This window comes from Heloderma suspectum, chromosome 13 (assembly GCF_057233095.1).
Source record: "Heloderma suspectum isolate Gila_16-S chromosome 13, 16-S_ref, whole genome shotgun sequence".
In the NCBI taxonomy this organism is placed as follows: Eukaryota; Metazoa; Chordata; class Lepidosauria; order Squamata; family Helodermatidae; genus Heloderma; species Heloderma suspectum.
In genome coordinates this window covers 24,214,804-24,232,510 of record NC_139470.1, presented here as the reverse complement: position 1 = coordinate 24,232,510, position 17,707 = coordinate 24,214,804, and the positions used below count along the sequence as shown (strand labels likewise).

Below are 17,707 nucleotides of genomic sequence, written 5' to 3'. Positions count from 1 at the left end.
TGCCATCCAGCATGTCCATGGATGAGCTGGAATACAAACTCTTCTGTCCTAGATCCAAGACCTAGGCACAGCACACTGGAAAAATGCCTGTGTAGCCATTTAAAGAACATGTGTGTGTGTGCGCGAGAGAGAGAGAGCGCATGTCATTTAAATATGTGTTCCTCCTGTCAAGTCATTGTTCCTGAAGCTCTGGGGCATATGAGCGAAGAAAAACTTAGCAAAGATAATTTGTATTAAACTGTGTTCTGTCTCTTTAAATGTAAAAAAAAAAAAATCCTTTCCAAGGCTATGGAGAGAAAATGCTAGAACCGTGCACGATCATGACTAGAAAGCAGGATCCCTGAGTGGTCACAGAGTCTTTCCAGCACGAGAGAGAGAGAGAGAGAGAGAGAGAGAGAGAGAGAGAGAGAGAGAGGGTGGTCTCTTCTAACCTGCGTCTATTTAGGCAGAAATGCTTCTTCTCCAGAACAGATAGCAAGTTCAAAGGAAAAGGGAATGTGGCAGATCCTTGCTTCTGTGTTCAAAGGGAGCAGCAGCAGCAGCATCTTTGCTAGCCATGGAAACCATGTTTTTAAAGGGATTATTTGGGTGCAGTGTTTTAAGCAAGCCCTTCTGAAGACTCTGACCGCTCTACAGTGCTTTGTGTTTTTGATTCTCTTTTTTGCACATATGTAATTCTGGAAGTTTAAAAAAAAAAATTCTGCCAGGGATTCAGAAGGCATCCCACTAGCGATCAGCTGACATTCCTAACTGAAAGGCTGCAATGTGTTGCTTATTCATTTTGTACTGTGAGAGCTGCAGGGGCTAGCAGAGAGCCAAACTATGCATTTCAAACAGCAGGGCTTGTGCAGAAAGAGGGGTGAAAGAGAGGCAGCCGGCGAAGGAAGAGCACAACTGGACTTTCTCCTTGTTTTTATCCATTTCTGCAGGATCATGTATTCATAAGGGATGAGGTGGGCCACGGGGAGCACAGGCCTGAGCTGCGGCCTACCTACTCGGTCCAGAATCAGGCCCTCCACTACCGGAACCGAGAACGTTTTGCCACAATCAAATCAGCATCTTTGGTAAGCAGCCACCACACCCCTTGCCCCGCTATCCCTTTTTCTCCTCGTTCTAATGTGACTGTGTCAGTCTGGGGAAGGGGTCAAGAATTCTCTCCTTTCCCAACGCCCTCCTTTTTTTTTTGTTGGCATAGCAACTAGATATTGTGTGAGAGATGTTTTTGTCTTTATGGAATATTTTGAAAATATATCTTAGAATTTAGGATTATTTGCAGCTTTTCGAAATTTAAACATGGCTTTTGGAGGAAGAGTGTGTGTGTGTGTGTGTGTGTGTCCCTCTGATTGGTTTGTTCCAAATTGCATCCATTTTTGTTGAGTATAATTTCTGTCTGTCGAGGGGGGGAGGGGGGAGAGACTGACTGACTGATTGAAGGTATTGATGATTATAATTTTAATGAGTGCTGATGGATTTGACCAGCGGAAGGAACGGCTGTTGCTTCTCATGGTGAATTGCTGGCTGTTTCCATTCATTCTCGTTCGTTCATTTACTGCTAACTGCATTGTTCCCATTTGACACTATAAAGGACTGGGCAACTCCTATAAAATGACAGAGGGTTTGGGTTTGCCTTCTTTATTGGAGGCTGCAAGAAAAGCGGGTGAAGGTAGATAGTGGTGGTTCAGGCAGCATTTGTACTATTGCAAATGTGATTGCTAGTGATGTCTTTGTAGTAGCGAAAGGGGTGTGTGCTGGTAGAGAGTGAGGTCTGTGCCTCCTCCCCCATCCTTTCCTCCTCTCTCTCTCCCTCTCCCTCTCCCTCTCTCTCTCTCAATCTCACACACACACACACACAGCTGGAAATTTGCAGCAGCATCCCAAGAGTGGGTGGAGGGAGGGGTTTTGATGCTTCACAAACGAGAAATGTTCTCCTACATGTAAAATAATAAAAATCTTTGGTATTTCGGCCAAATCAGTATTAGAGGTCACATGGGCAGAGAGATTTACAGGGTGCCCAGCATTTGGCTGTTGCATTTGCTGCCTGCCATTATGACATCATCCTAAGCCAGCCCAGAAATTACAATGGATAACCCTCCCCCTTTTGTATGTGTGTGTCTTGCTTTGTATCTGAATGATTTCTCTCCTTTGCCGTTTCCCCGATAGCGCTCTCCATAGCGTATCTGTTCTTTACCCCACTTCCATCTTCAGAACACATCAAAAGAGCTTGTTGTTAGCCCCAGACAAAAGGTGGGTTGGGAAGGAGCAGAAACGTGCAGGGATAGAAGCAGTTTTCCCCTCGTGCTGAAGCAATGAAGTTAGAAGTACTGCTCATGCTCGCTGCTGGCGTGGATCCCGGGAGGGGTGTGTGTGTGAGTGAGAGAGAGAGAGAGAGAGAGAGAGAGAGAGAGAGAGAGAGATTTTCCTCTGTGGCATGGGAAAGCGCTCCCTCTGGAACTTGCAGGCTGACCTGGATGCGTATGCATGGAAGCATGGTCTTTGAGGCACCATGCCTCACACCTCCTCCAAGCAGAGACCTCCATTCTCTCTCCTTTTGAAGAGAACCATATGCCATCAAAATATACTGGTACCTCTCTTGCCATAAAAACAGGTACAATTCCACATAAGTTAGTGCAGTTATCCAGTCATTCTCAAACTCTTGTTAAAATGCTTACTCAGTCCTAACTTCACCCTCCTAAGCATGACTCTTCTTGTGGGGACTAGGGAGTGGGAGAGAGTTCTGACACTGGCAGTATATCACCATCTTTGATAACATCATATTCGCATATCTGTCCAAAAACTGGTGAACGTCAACATTCATGCATGATCATCCTCAGTGAATTTTGCAAATGTCCAAAATCTCAAAACACAACAGTGAATGTTGACAGTCATCTCAGTATGTTTGCCAGCCTTCATTTGTCTATGTCCTTAAAGTGGGGAATACATACCTATTTTGGCCATTCACAACAACATTCATTTGTCGGCATTTACATGTGAATATCAGCATTCACCAAATCTTGAATTTTCGCTGTGACACATATACTATCAAGTACTACACTAGCTGTTTTTGAGCAGTAGTTGCAACCACTGTAATGCCTGGAGGAGTGTTTTATCATGACCCAAGAGGAAGGGAATAATATATACATAACCAGCTACCACTGGTGTTTTACTTTGTCACTGCCTTCTCCATCTGCAACCAATATCTCCAATTATCACTACTGGCAGTCTTAACACTGTTTGTCAGATGGAGCAATAACTCTCCCGCATTTACTCTTTGGGAACATAGGCTTGATCCGTGGAAATAACATTCCACCAGAGCTATTTCCTTGCCACCAGTGGTATTTGATTGCATGCACATTCAAGTGGGACCTGCTGCAATATGTTGCAATGGAACTTCGTCTCCTAACAGCAGTGCTTCTTTTCAGGGTTTCAGCTAGCCAGCCATACCCTCCTCCCAGGATACTAGAAACTTCAAGGGGCTCAAGCAGGCAATTCACACGCACCCTGCTCTTCTCCAGGTGACACTCATATGAACCCATGTTTTCAATGGCTCCTGGAGGGACTGAGCATGCTCAGCCCTCATTGGGCATGGCTTTTGTGGGGTTGGGAGGAAGCTTTAGGTTTTTAAAATATTTTGTACTTCTGCATGCCTCCAGTTTCCTCCCGAGCATGCTGATACCTCTCTCTTGTTTCTCAGTTCCTCCATTTCTGTCAGCACTCACCACCTGACATCACTCATAGAGGAAGAGATGATGAGGTTGCCATTGCAGGGGTGGGGGCAGTGGGATTAATTCATTACATTTCTGTACCACCTAATAGCCAAAACTCTCTGGACAGTTCACAGCATGATTAAACATAATATAAAGCCTTTAACATTCAGTCAGCTAGAACATGCACAAAAACTGGATTTGGAGGTCAAGGAAAACACCATACCTCCTCTTGTAACTAACTAGTTGTTCCCACTTTTAGAACTATGAATCTTGTCCAGCAGCCACCTCCTTCCTAAGGATTCAGCTTAGTAGTAACTGCACCCTATTTATTATTTATTCATTACATATATATCCCACCTTCTTTCTTCCTTAAGGAACCCAAGGCAGCATACATAATCCTCCTCCTCTCCATGTTATCTTCACAACAACAACCCTGTGAAGTAGGTTGGGCTGAGAGTCTGTGACTGGTCCAAAGTCACCTAGTGAGCTTCCATGGCCAAGTGGGGACTAAAACCCAGATCTCCTGACTCCCGGCCCAACACCCTAACCACTACACTACACCACACTCGTTCTGTCTTGGTAAAGACTGTAGGGCATGCAACCCCTGCTGTTAGCCGACTGCTTTCTGTGGTCCTTTTCGTTCATCCTCAGTGGAGTTCCTCTTTTGTCCATTGACCAGATAGAGCCTTTATGAATCCTTCTCCTTCATACAAATTTCCATTTATACACTGTCATATCCTGATGGCTCAGGGCAACTTGCAATATCTTAACATCTTGTTCTCTTGGCTTATGCCACCCCTTTCTTGCATTCCCTGCTGTTACCCTTTCAAGTCCCTTGACAGTGCTTTTTTTTTTTTTAAACCAAGAAAAACGTATTTTTTTCTACAATTTCCAGAAGGGTACCACGTTAGTCTGTTGCAGCAAAAACAACAAAGCCTTGTGCTAACTTAAAGACTAACAAATTTATTTATTCTGACACAAGCTTTTGTGAGCATTGGCCACTTCATCAGAATGCATCTGATGAAGTGGACAGTGTCCACAAAAGCTTGTGGCAGTATGAGTAAATGAGTTAGTCTTTAAGGTGCCACAAGACTTTTCATTATTTTTTTAAACATAATTAGAAATAAAGTCATAGGCATGAAAAAATCCCCATAATTTTGAACACAAGCTGAGGTTTCCAGGCATTGCATAAGCTGGTTGTAAAAACAAACATTTTAACACTTACTTTCATACCATCAGTGCAAATACAATTTAAATACGCAGATTTGACAGACAACAACAAACTTTTCAACTTTCATGTCATATTTTATGGTTTTAATTGTTGTGAATCACTCAGAGAGCTTTGGCTATGGGGCAGTATAGAAATGTAATTACTTAATTAATAAACAAACATATAGCCAATGACTTCTGCCTAGAGTGCTGGATTCTATCCAGTCTAGTTTCTGAGGGACTTGACTGCCCAGTGATCACACACCCCTCCCAGAGCATCTTGGCCATGTAGAATCCCACCCGCTCGCGCGCACACACACACGCACGCACGCTCAGGCTGAAAAACCTGGTAGCCACTTCTCACCCCTTCAATTGAGGCCCCTCTGGTTGGGAAATAGAGGATTACCAGAGAGGTCTCTGCGTCAGGCCATTTTCTGTTGGACAGGGTGTCAGCCTGGGTCAGCCAAGTAAGAACCAGCACATGCCAGGTGTGAAACTGCCCATTCTACAGTGCAAGTAGGAGTGTTGGCAACTATAAAAATTCATGGCAGGGGGACAATAAGTCTGATGAGGGCAGTCTTGTCACCCTGCTATCATCATCCCTGCAATACCTAACTTGGGTGATCCCATGCCTTTTAATTGGGAAGGGGAGAGGGTCACCCAAAATAAGGCTGGTTTCTGCATACTCAGGGGAACTCCCTATGTATGCAGAAATATATTAGGTTGTAAATTCAGCTTAAACACAAGCCAAAATGGCCCAACCAGGATTGATGCTCAGTGGCTTCCAGCACCTATGGAAGCCACTGAGCATAGTTGGCTATATGTTGCTTGTCAGTCTGCACATTTAGACTAAAGTGCTGAGGATGTCAGTTGAAGAGGAGAAAGGCGAAATGGAGGGGGACTGGCCTGCTTGAGCTCCTGTGGGAGTGTGTGCTATGAAATTAAAAAATTCTCCCCACCATGCTATATGGGAAGGCTTCAGATGGGACACTTTTACCTTGCCTCCCTCCCTTCCTGCCTTTGATCAACAGCAGTAAAACAGGCAAGTTTCAGGCTGGACCCCAACCTGGGTCCCTTAGCACTATATAGCATAGTGAGGGAAGGTTTCAGGATGGGGGTGGGGGAAATGCCCCTTTTTTTCTTTCATTCCTCCTGAAACCTCCCCCTCCCCCTTCCAGTAAATCCTGAAGAGGCTCCTGTTCTGGGCTGGTTGGAGCCCTGAACAGGATCACTACTGTTACATATTGGGAATACATTGCAACTTTTTGTTGCAGGTCCCCACCTGTTCCTTCTAATACTAAACGTGGTGGCCGCTGTGCAGATCAGTTTCACAGTGAAGTGAGGCAGTGATTTCGGCCTATTCAGGAATCCCCAGATATGCAGAAATATATTGGTGTGCAAATTAAAGCGGGGAGGGGGGGCACATGACCAGGACTGAGGATGCTCATTGTCCTCCAGGAACCATGGAATGTTGAGTGTGTGTGTGGGTGGGGAGGAGGGTAATGTGGGGAGAAAATGGCCTGCTTTAACTCCCTAACAGCTTATAGTCCCAGAACCCCTCACCGCTATATAGCAATACAATATTCTGGTTCAGAGCCAGCAGCCTGTCCCAAGCCTGAGTCCTTTAGAGCTGTGTGGCACAGTGAGGGAAGGTTTCAGGGGTGTGGGAATCAAAAACTGGTGTCCTTTGTTCTTCTCCTCCCCCCCTGAAACTCCACCACCTATAAGCCCCGATTAGTACTGCAAAGCACCTGTTCCTTGCTTGGGGTTTTTTTCTGAATTCCACCAACAGCCTGAAACCAGCAGTGTTCAGACATCCCCTCCCTTAATCCCATCCCAGCAGAGTAACATTAAAACATTGAGTCCCCCCACAAGCAATCTGTAAACAGCTAGCAGCATAAGGCATCACCCCATAACAGCTAACCACAATGAAAATAGATAGCTCTTGTAAAAATGGGGAGTGGCTGCCCCAATTGGACCTACTCAGGCCAATGATGGTCCCTTCGGGAGCTGAGGGTAAGAACTCAACACTCGGGGCTTCTCTTCTCTTGCCATTGCAGTGTTATTCCATTTGCTCAGCAGTTTTGCTACAGTTTTAGCCATTCTCATTTTAGTTTCTTTAGTTGGCTGTTTGGGCATTTTACTTTTGAAGGTGTTCTGTTCTTATGGTCCCACTGTCTGGTTTGTGGCATGCAACCAAAGTAGAGGTCCCAGTAACCACAATACAAGTTCCATTTTCAGTTCTCTCTATCTCTGTTGAAGGGTTGCGTGTTGACAGGGCTGAAAGAGATCTCTCTCTGGGACCCTGGAAAGGGTGGACAGTGCTGAGTGAGATGCAGTGTTAGGTCTGGCACGTTAAAAAAAAAAAAGGAGCTCCTTGTATCATTTAGCTTCAAAAACCCCGTGTAGGGTCCAGGCATTCATTTTCTCTCTCCCTGAATCATTCTTTCTCTCCTTTCCATATCAGGTTTTAAAATCCATTCCTGCGGTTCCGTTAGGGACATCAATGATGATAGCAGTATTGTAGTAAAGCTAAATGAGGCATTTGTGTATGGCCTCACAAAAGAGGTCACCAAAGGAGAGAGCCTCATATCTGAACTAACCCTCTCAGATGGCAAAGTGATGTGTCCAGAGTAGAGTTTTTCCGGCTAATTGATAGTATTGTTACCAGGACAATGATGAGCATTTATATCACGGCTGGGCAAATTTGGGCAGTCTGGGGGCTAATTTCCAGCCCCCAGACTCCCCCCCACCCCGCACCGGGACCACACTCCTGCTTCACTGTTGAAATTTGGGGGTGCGGAAGCAAAAAAGCCAGTGGGCTTTTTTGCTGTCGCCACTGCCAGCAAATTTGTTCCCCACCCTGATTTACACAGTGCTTCAGAGCAGGAGTAGGAAACCCTTTTTTCTGCCTAGGGCCACATTCCTTTGGGGGTAATCTGTCAGGAGTCACATGCTGGTAGTGGGCGGGGTGGAAGCCAGTGGTGGGCAAGGCCAAAGCCAAAAGTGGTTGAACCACCACCACCCCTTTTGCCTTTCCCTTTCGCCTTTCCCTTTCTGCAACTGCCTTCTCTCTCTCCCCCCCCCCTCCATCCCTCCCTGCCCAGATTTGCTGTTGTCCTCTGGGGGGTGTTGTACTACAACTCCCACCATCGAGGCTGAGAGAATGCCTCCCTTAAAGCCACCTGGTGAGTCCGTGGCAGAGGTGAGATACGATCCAAGGCTTCCTGATTCATTGCTCAATCTCTTACCCACAATGCTACACCTGTACTGCAAGATACCATGCACCTTGGCATTCTAAGGACATTCAGTGTATTAAATTACTGGCCTGTAATTTTTCCCTAAAAGCATCCCTGTTTTTGGAGATTGGAGAATGGCTTATGTGGCACCAAGGATCTTGATCTCATCCTGGAAACTGCAGGCCAATGACCCTGACTTCAATTCTAGGCAAATTTATAGGGGCTATAATTAAGCACATGGCCTTGCAAATCTAAAATGTTTATGAGTGTGTCAATCACCTCAGTAAGACAGAGTGTTCTCCGAAACATTTTCAGCTTGGGCCTCTTTTCTAAATTTGTCCTCTTTTCCATCCTTTCCCTCCCCGCACCCCCGGCAGCAAGTTTACATGTTTTGGAAAGGGGGCATAGAGAGATCCTCATTCATAGACACTTGTGCACATCCTGCTGCTGAGCAGCAGTATCTGTGTATCGGAGTGAATGTGTATTCAAGACTGTTTTACCTAGGTTACATTCTTGCATAGTTTCAGTCCTACTCACACTGCAGTTGAACCTAGCATTGGATGGCATAAAATAATCCATTATTATTAATTCTGGTCATTAGAATCCCTTTTTTGGGGTGTAGCAAGTCCCTAGGTAGGAAGAAAGGTTTCCTGTTGTCCCTTGCTCTGTGCATGGGTAGAAAGTCTGCTGGTAATGAATGAGGCTTGCAGTGAAGGAGTAGATTAGGGCCGCTGTTTGAGGCTTCTTGTGTGTATTTGGTGAAGAAAGAAAGAGGCTTCCTAGCATGGGTACCAACAGCAGGTGAGACTTAACACTGGTGTCTACTTATTTGGAGTGTCTGGAAAGTGGAGGAGCCACCACCAGAATAGGCTCTGAGGGGAGAGGAGGAGGGTAGTGGTGACAACAAGGCGGCCCTGGCTGCTACATGCATTGACTCAAAGGGCAGGAACTGAACTCAACTGTTGCTTGCAGGTGGAAGTGACCCGTAGCAGCTGCTTGGTTTTGGGGGCTGCCCTTCCAGAGTCCAATCATTCATACACACTCCTTCACAAGTGGTTCACAACTTCCCAAGGGGATCCTGCCCCAACATTTGAGAACATAGTTCCTTGCAAGAGGAAAAAAGGTGGGATATAAATGCAATAAACAAAATAAACATAAATAAACGTAGGTTGTACAAGTAATCAGGTGGATTGTGCGTCCTTAACAGTGCTGTCTTTTGTTCCCTAGAAAGGCACAGATTCCAAATAAAAACAGAGGAAATACACATTTCTTCCTTTTCTAGTACCTCTACCGGGGAGCAGAGGCACCAGAAAAGCAAGGAACATAGGGGGCATCCCCCAGCTTTCCTCCAAATCCAGTACTGTCTTGTATTACTTTCCCAGTTAAAGTTGCTTAGCTGCATTGCTACCCAAAGAGTCAGTAAATGTTGAGCTTTGAGATGAAATTAGTGATGGACAGACTCGTTCAATCCTCATCCTTAATTAATCGTAACAGCTCTGATAAATTAAGAGGATGTCCAAAAATTAATCCATTGTTTTAATGGAGGATTGGTGAGCCCTCCAGGGCCCATTGCTTGCCAAATGATGTCACTGAGTACATGGAGTAGTCTGGCCTCCATGCATCCTGGCTGCACCCTTCCCACCACAAATTGGACATTCTTCTCCCCTCAGTGTTTCACTGCTTATTGGAGGTGGCAATAGCTACACCTCAATGACACCTCAGATACTCCCCAAAATCCAACCCTGTCAATCCCTACCTCTCCAGCAAGTAGCACAATAGGGAAAGGCCTTGTTTGTGCCAGAAGCAGTGTTCCAGCAGGCCTTAGACAATAAAAGGAAGTATTTCTTCACATAGTGCATAGGTAAACTATAGAATTCACTTCCACAAAATGTAGTGATGGCCACTAATTTGGATGGCTTTCAAAGGGGATTGGACAAATTCATGGAGGAGAAGGCTATCAATGGCTACTAGTCCTGATGGCTATACACTACTTCCAGTATCAGAAGCAGTATGCCTGCATACACCAGTTGCTGGGGAACTTAGGCAGGAGGGTGCTGTTGCACTCCTGTCCTGCTTGTGGGTTTGCCATCGGCAGCTGGTTGGCCACTGTGTGAACAGAATTCTGGACCTTGTTCTGATCCACCATGGCTCTTCTTTTAATCTTATGTAGATTCCCCTGAAGAACTGGCCCCCTTTACAGCAGGGTCCTCGTGCTATCTAACAACTGTTCACTAGTTCAGTTAACACACAAGGGAGGAGATGACTGAGAGGCGATGGAGTGCTAGCTCCTAGAGGACCACCCCGTTAAGGCGCTCCAGGAAGAGATTACAGCCTTCCGGGGGTAGTCTGGCCCAAGATAAGAGCCTTCAGTTGAACTCCAGACCTTGTCTGCTTGGACCTATCGAAGGTCCTGCAGCTCCAGCCACCTTTGGGCATATGTCCCATTCATGGTCAGGAATGGACAAAAAGTTACCATTGTCCAGGCAAAGTCCCAGCCTGAATAGGAAGCCTTTATTGCCCTTCCTGTTGAGAAGTGCCAGTGGCCAGCCTGGTGGCCAGAGCCACTCCAGTACCTGGAAATCCTGTACTGCCTAGGGAGAGGGCCCAGTCTATTGGCTCGCCACATACAGCTGTACACAAACCTCTGGATTCCCGATTCTAATCTCAGCAGGTCCTAACAGCACACATCACTTGATGTCTTTTTCATCAGACAATAACCCCACACTTGGAGCCGCTTTATGTTACCAGCAATGGCGTGGGAGCTGATATGGCTGCTTCTGGCAACGTTGAAGGAAGCAGATCATGTTGATGGGGACAGCAACATGGCTACCTCTGGTAGTGTGATTCTTCCTAGTGCTAGCCCTGCCTGTGTGATCAGCTTCCTTCAAGCATTACTAGGCAGAGCAACCGTATCGCAGCAGCACCTGAACCTTTTCTGGCAATGTATGAACCGGCCTTTGATTACCAGCTGTGGAATGTGCAAAGCAACCCCCCTGAAAAGTACTACACTTGAGGTGGCATCTAGCCATCTGTAGGGTTAGATCTGTATCATGTCAGATCAGACACTGGCACAGAGGCATCTTATTCTCTCTCTGTGTCTGCTTATGGCACAAATTCTGTTTGGGGAATGATTATGCAGCATGAAAGTGAGTTGCTGTGGGCAGGATCTTTCTTTAGGGCAGGAGACTGTATTAGATTATCTTCATCCTACTTCTAGTCTTAGGATTTAAAGAAAAAATCTAAAGATTAAAGGAAAGCCAGAAATGAGGGTGTCAAATGCTTCACTCTCTCTACTGAGGTTGAATAAGAAGAACATTTAGGTTGGGATGGCCAACTGGTAGCCTTCAGGGTGAATCCAGCCCTTTATCTGCCCCCACCCCAGTGGTCCTATCAAGTAAATCAAGATACAGGGCTCCTTCACACTGAGCTTTTATCTTGAGATTGAGATTGCTCCTTCACAGAAGTTTGTGGGCTCTTTACATGACACTGTGATCATTCAGGGCGTCTCCTGCACTAAATGCCCTTTGTTCCGTTTTTAAATAGATTGCAGATAATGAGCTATCAAATTACCCCATTGTGTTCCGCTTCAGTTTCCTCCATGAAAAGAATAAAAGTGGCAAGAAGAGGAGCGAGATCAATGAAAGATCATGGAAGACTCAGATACAGGGAGAAGGAGTGGGAGGGGGGTGGGGAAAAAAGAAGCACATGAAAAAGGGAGTAGTTGTGATGCTGCATTTAAAACGGAAGCAGAAAGCCCCGTTTTAAATGCAGGATTTTAGGCTGGTGTAGAGACGCCCCCAGGCATCATCTTGCACAGAATTTAACTTTTGAGGAAGAGAAAGCATGGGACTCTGTAGTTCATACAGATGTTTTTATATTTAATTATCTTGTGTGTTCTAGAAAAGCAAAGGAATGCTGCCAGTCTGTCTCTTGTGGGAATTCTAAGGAAGCAGATTTGTAAACCACTGTCAATGACCTCATGCTGTAGAAGCACACGTTCTCTCTACCTGTGACACCCCTAAATTGCTTTCTACCTCTAGGCTAGCATTTGGAGAACAGAGTGGGCCTTCAAGAATACAAACTTCACCCATCCCTTACTTAAAACATAGGGAGAATGTCCTAACTGTAGGAGTAGTGAATTAAGCTGCATGAAGACAATCAATTCCCATTCTGGTTTCACAACTCAAGGGAGTTTTCAAGGAGAGGCTGAAGAGGTGTCTTCCCAGGAGACCATACATATCCAATATTCTGTATTGAGGGAAGGAGTTGGAATATATAATGTGATAGATCCCCCTTTCAAATGACCATTTATGGTCATCATCTTGTTGGTGAAATTTTCATTTATTTGTTTAGGCAATGGTTTATTTAGACATGAGTATGTTTCCCCCACAATTAATATTCCTGACATAACTTGGGCTCTTAATCCCTCCCTCCCCCCAAAGCCATGTGGGTGCACTTTCATCTGGGGAATCAATGTGCAAGTTGTAAAAGTGGTTGCACATTGATTCCCCAGGTTTTGTTATCCCCCTCATTAATGCAACCGAGCAACATTCCCTTGTTTGGGAAATGCTTGGAGTATATTTGCATCATCCTTCTTCTCAGTGATGTACAGGGCATGCTGTGCTGGACTTTGTCCTAACAAAGTAATTCCTAAAGACCCATTTAAGTAGAGGGATTGAGACTTGGAAGTTCCTTGGAAGCAGAAGTTCACACTGGAGCAGCCTCCAGGAGATAAATGTTAAATTATTGCTGTTGTGGTGGGTCAAGGTAGAATGCAGAGTGAAAGGTTGCTTTGGGGATTAGAAATGTAAGATTATCCTTTCAGAAAATGTTTCGTGGAGGGATTTTGGAAGCATAAGAAGAGGACCTTGAAGAAGTACAAAGGAAGTGTAGAGTTTCTTAAATCACTACATTTATATGGGGTGCTGCAGGACTTTCAGGTTCTCTAGTTTCAGCAGGAACGTATGTCTTTGGACACAAAGGCACTTCTATGCTCTTGCACCACTCCTAGCCATTTCATTGGAGTTGTGCACCATTGGATTTCTCAGTGGATTGTGATTTTCATGAATTACTGTAGACTCTGGACTCACTGGCACTGTGGAGAGTTGGCGCCAATTTGCAAGAGCCTATAAGCCTGTTGAAATGTGGTTTATATCAGGCCATCTTGCACGTCATCCCTGAGTGAAACAGTCCTATGGCTACTTCTGTTTTATGACCACATCACAGCTTACTATGCATCTAACCAGACAGTCATTTTATGTTCCATTAGATTGAGTTATGCTTGGACCTGGAAGACCTAGGTTCATTCCCTCTCTGTCATGGACTCCCTGTGTGGCCTTGAGCATGTGTCAGGTCTCAGCAAGGGTCAAGCTTCAGGCATCTGGGTCCCAGGGTCTTGAGTAGCTGGCTGTCAACTTAACTGGGCCAGAGGCCAGGTGTGTGGCCCAAAACAGGCAGGGGGCATGTTTCAGAGGCCTTCAGAAAGATCAGACAGGCTAGAGACAGGTGTGAAGTCAAAACCAGACAGGAGTCAGAACCCAAGGAAAGGAAGCAACAGCTTGGACCAGGGATGTGGAACCTCCAGCCCTCGGGCTTATCGTGGCCCACAGAAGTTTCGCATACAGTCTACAGAGCCTCCTTGGGTTCCTTCAGGGAGTGGGCTGTGGCCTCCAAGCCCCAGTCCCTGGAGGAATCCCTGCTGTTATGAGAGAGAACAGTGGGCATGGGAGTGGCTGGTGCTTAGAGGAGGGGATGGCGTGGGCCACTGGGAACTCTGACGGCTGCTCAGCATGGAGAAAGGTCAAATGGATGGAGGCAGGATGATGATGTCAGTGGACATGGCCACACCCACTGATGTCATCTGATCCATGGAAGGCAATTTGACACACACACCCCAACACAAATTGCTCTAGCACTCCTGGTTTAGACAGTATCCTCACACCAGAGGTGAATTGCCCAGACTAAGAAGCAAGTTCTGAGGCCAGCACTTTATACGTCCTAGCAGGTCAGGACTGGCCCTTGGGGTCAGCTGACTTGATGGTCAGTCAGGCTGGCACTGCAGTGTAGATGGTGCCCTTGAAGTCCAGGATTCAGTCTACCATGCTTGCAGTAGAAACAGGGTGCTAGTAGCGCAGAATGTAAGAAGCCAGAACCTGACCGCTTTTCCTCCCTCCTTCCCTCCCTCCCGATGTCAGGGTTGGATCGGAGCCCAGAGAGCCCCAAAGCAGTTCTGATTCTGAGGAAGAGATAGAAACCGCGGGAGAGGAACCTGTGCGCTGTTCAGAGGAGCAGCCGGGGGAGAGCCCCTCCCGGTAAACATTCCTGAGAGTGATAGTGACCCTGGCAGGGAGAGGGAGGCGCAACAGCAGTTTCTGGATGCTAGGCGCCAGCGCAGCGTCAAGCGGGAGATGGCGGGCACTGAGAGGAGGCGCTCAGCCCGCTTGGCGCGACGGCAACAGTGGCGCCTCGATGCCCCACAGGAAAGGGGTGGACTCTCTCCTCCTAGCCCATAAGTTCAGAGGTTTCCCGCCTTCCCCTCCAAACAGAAATCAACTGATTCCTAAGGTTAGAACCCTCAAGTAGGCAGCTCTCTTAAGTCTCACTCATATCAAGCAATTAGCATCTGTAAGCGTCATTAGGATAAATGGGAATAAAGCCTTGGAAAAGAGCCCTATTGTCTGCGTGTTGATTCTGGCTACCTGAGGATTTCAGAAGGCGGCAGGGGCAACCTCCTGACACCCATACACCCTCTCTCTATCTCATACGCACACAAGTGCCTTACATCTTGTCAGTGGCTTTCAGACTCAGTTTTCCAGTGATAAAATGGGATTATTATTGGCTCCTGGGGAAATAACCACAAGGGATATTGTAAGACCAAGAGTCTTGTGGCAATTTAAAGACTATCAAATTTATTCTGGCATAAGCTTTAGTGGACTATGGTCCACTTCATCAAACCTCTCCATCAGAAGAGAGATTGTGAGGACCATACACAATTAAGAGTATGAAGCCTTTTATAAATTTAAAGTATGTCTGCAGGCTGTAACTGTTAAATTAATCAATGAAAGCTTTATTTAATGAATTGGTGATACCAAATTTTAACTGGTGGTACTAAGAGTTAATGACACACTTATTTTTAGGCTATTTGATTCTGTGTTAGTGTAGTAGGAAATGAAAAGGAAAATATTAAAGATGGCCTTACCTGTTAAAACTGAGTGTTAACTTAAAAGATAATATAAAATTATCTCATACTTCCTTCACTATCTTCATCAAGGCAACTATAAAGTTCAACTTGGTAACAGGCAAATTAGTTTAAATTTAATGGCTAAAATGAGAGTGACTAATTAAAAAAAGTTCCTAATTGAAAGCCCTCAATAAAAGCAATATATAAACATGTAGTAACAACAGTGCTGGACCTTCAAGCAGTAGCTGTTCCAGTACCACTGCAAGATGTCTTGACTCTACCCAAGTTTCAGCCCTTTAACTTGATGGTTAGATGCAAGACCACTGATGAGATAAATAAGAGCTCGGGGCTTGTGGGAGAGAGACGTGTGTGTGTGTGTGTGTGTGTGATGGAAAAAGAATGTGCACAGATAGCCAGAACCTGCCTTTTCTTTTATGAGGCTAATAAATAGCTGGGTCAGCTTGAAATAAGCCTGTCTTGTGGACTGAACATTAACAGTAGAGAGAGGTTTGTACAATGGTATCGTGTTCTGTCATGGCAAGGGTTTAGCATTGTTCAGCCCTGTTAGGCCCTGGGCCTGGGATACAGGTTTCCACTAACAGTCAGAGGTTTACCAAGGTTTGGGGCAAATCCGGTTTCTCACGGAGGCAGGAACAGGACAACACTATGGGGAGTTCCAAGTGGTGCTGGGGCTGGAAGCCAGACAAGCTTGTCTGTATGCTGCTCTAATAAGCAGCAAATCAAGACTGAGCCTTAAGCAGGGTTTTGGCTTCCTTTAGGCTAGTTGGCCCTGCCTCCGCACTAACTGAGGCCTTTTGTCTTAAAGGGCCCTGGGCTGTTTAAGCAGCCTCAGGCTGTGACATTCCAGGGATGGCTGTGACATGCTGGTGTCTTCATGGCTGGAGTCCTCAGAGTCTGAGGATGGCAGTGTGACTTCCTCTGGATACAGGTGGTGGTTCCTGGGGAACTGGATCCTGGGGAGGTGGAAGGCTTGCGACGCCTTCATGTAACGGAATCTTCTCCCTAAACTTAACTCAGCCTATTTTTCTAAGGACAAGGGGTTGGGATCCTCAGAGGATGAGGATTTGGGGTCCTGATCCATGACATATTTGCCATTGCTTGGCAGATGGCACCCAAGACTCTGTCTTTGATCTGTTCGTCCTCCTCAGCATTAGGCTATAGGATGAGTATATGTTGGTAAATACATTGTGAGCCTACCCAAGTATTAAGATCATCCTGAGAGGCCCCTCCTCCAGGTACCCCCTCCCTTGAAGATGAGGCAGGTAGCAACCAGAGATCGGGCCTTTTTGGCTATGAGTATGGTTTCCCCAGGGAGGTTCACCTGGTCCTGAATCTGATGTCTTTTTGCTAGGAGGTGAAGACCTTTTTATTTCACCAGGCTTTTAAGATCATTTTAGATTTGTTCTAAGCTTTTGTCTTCCGGTCTTCTGTTTTAAAGCCAAGACATTTTAGCTGCTCTACTGCTTAACTGACCATATTTTATTGATTTTATTCTAATGTTGTGTTAAATTGTTTTGTAAGCCACTCTGGGGGTCCTTTAGACTGAAGAGTGGGATACAAATATTCCAAATAAATGAACCATTTTGGATTTCATTGGGGGGAGGGGAGAGCAAGACTCACAGTGAGCTTCAAAGGCACATTCTTGGACCTATCCAGGGGTAAATTGGGGGGAAAGTAATGGATTTTAAGAACATTTCTTGTAACTATAGCAATGATAGAACCAGTGATCTGGCCATAGGTATTGCTGCTCCTGGGAAATAATCTCATATAGACTGAAATATAGGAGAGAGAGAGACTCCCTACCCATTCTTAAATTCTTGGTGCCTCTGGTTTGGGGGGTGGGGGGAAGCATCTCACTGGGAGAAAACCTAAACATTTTGCTCAGTTCCTATTCCTCCTTCTCATCACTTGTTAGTGAGCCCTCTCAGATGTCTGATAGTCAAATGAGAGACTTCAACTTCTACCCTTGCTTTCATTTGTTCTCAGAGATTTTTAGAGTTATTGATTTTCCTTCTTTCCTTGGGCTGGGTTATCTGTGAGGTCAAATCTATAGAGTGCACCCATAGCCAAATTAAAATGGCTCGTAGTTGGCAATTCTTAAACTTCCCTCTGAGAACACAGAGTTGGCAGACATACCAATCTGGTACAGAGAGAGCCTTAACCATCAACAATAACTCGCTTCAACCTCTGATTTGTTTACACATTCAATGGGCAAATTGAGAAAGCCTGCAACCCCTGACACAAGTAAGGTTTGGGGTTTGTTTGTTTTTAGCACACTTCACTTTTATCCTGGAAAAAGTTATCATGTAAATATTAGTAGGATTCTGAAAGATGTAATTCACAATTCCACAGAA

General features: G+C 45.6%; 1 protein-coding gene across 3 annotated transcripts in view; it reads left to right on the top strand.

The window, feature by feature from the left end:
- TAOK3 (TAO kinase 3) overlaps positions 1–17,707 on the top strand; it is a 143,448-nt gene that overhangs the window by 83,317 nt on the left and 42,424 nt on the right. For all 3 annotated transcript variants that reach the window (XM_084820464.1, XM_084820463.1, XM_084820466.1), the window contains exon 14: positions 930–1,064. In XM_084820464.1, the coding sequence (XP_084676590.1) occupies positions 930–1,064 (135 nt within the window). The remainder of the gene's footprint in view (positions 1–929; positions 1,065–17,707) is intronic.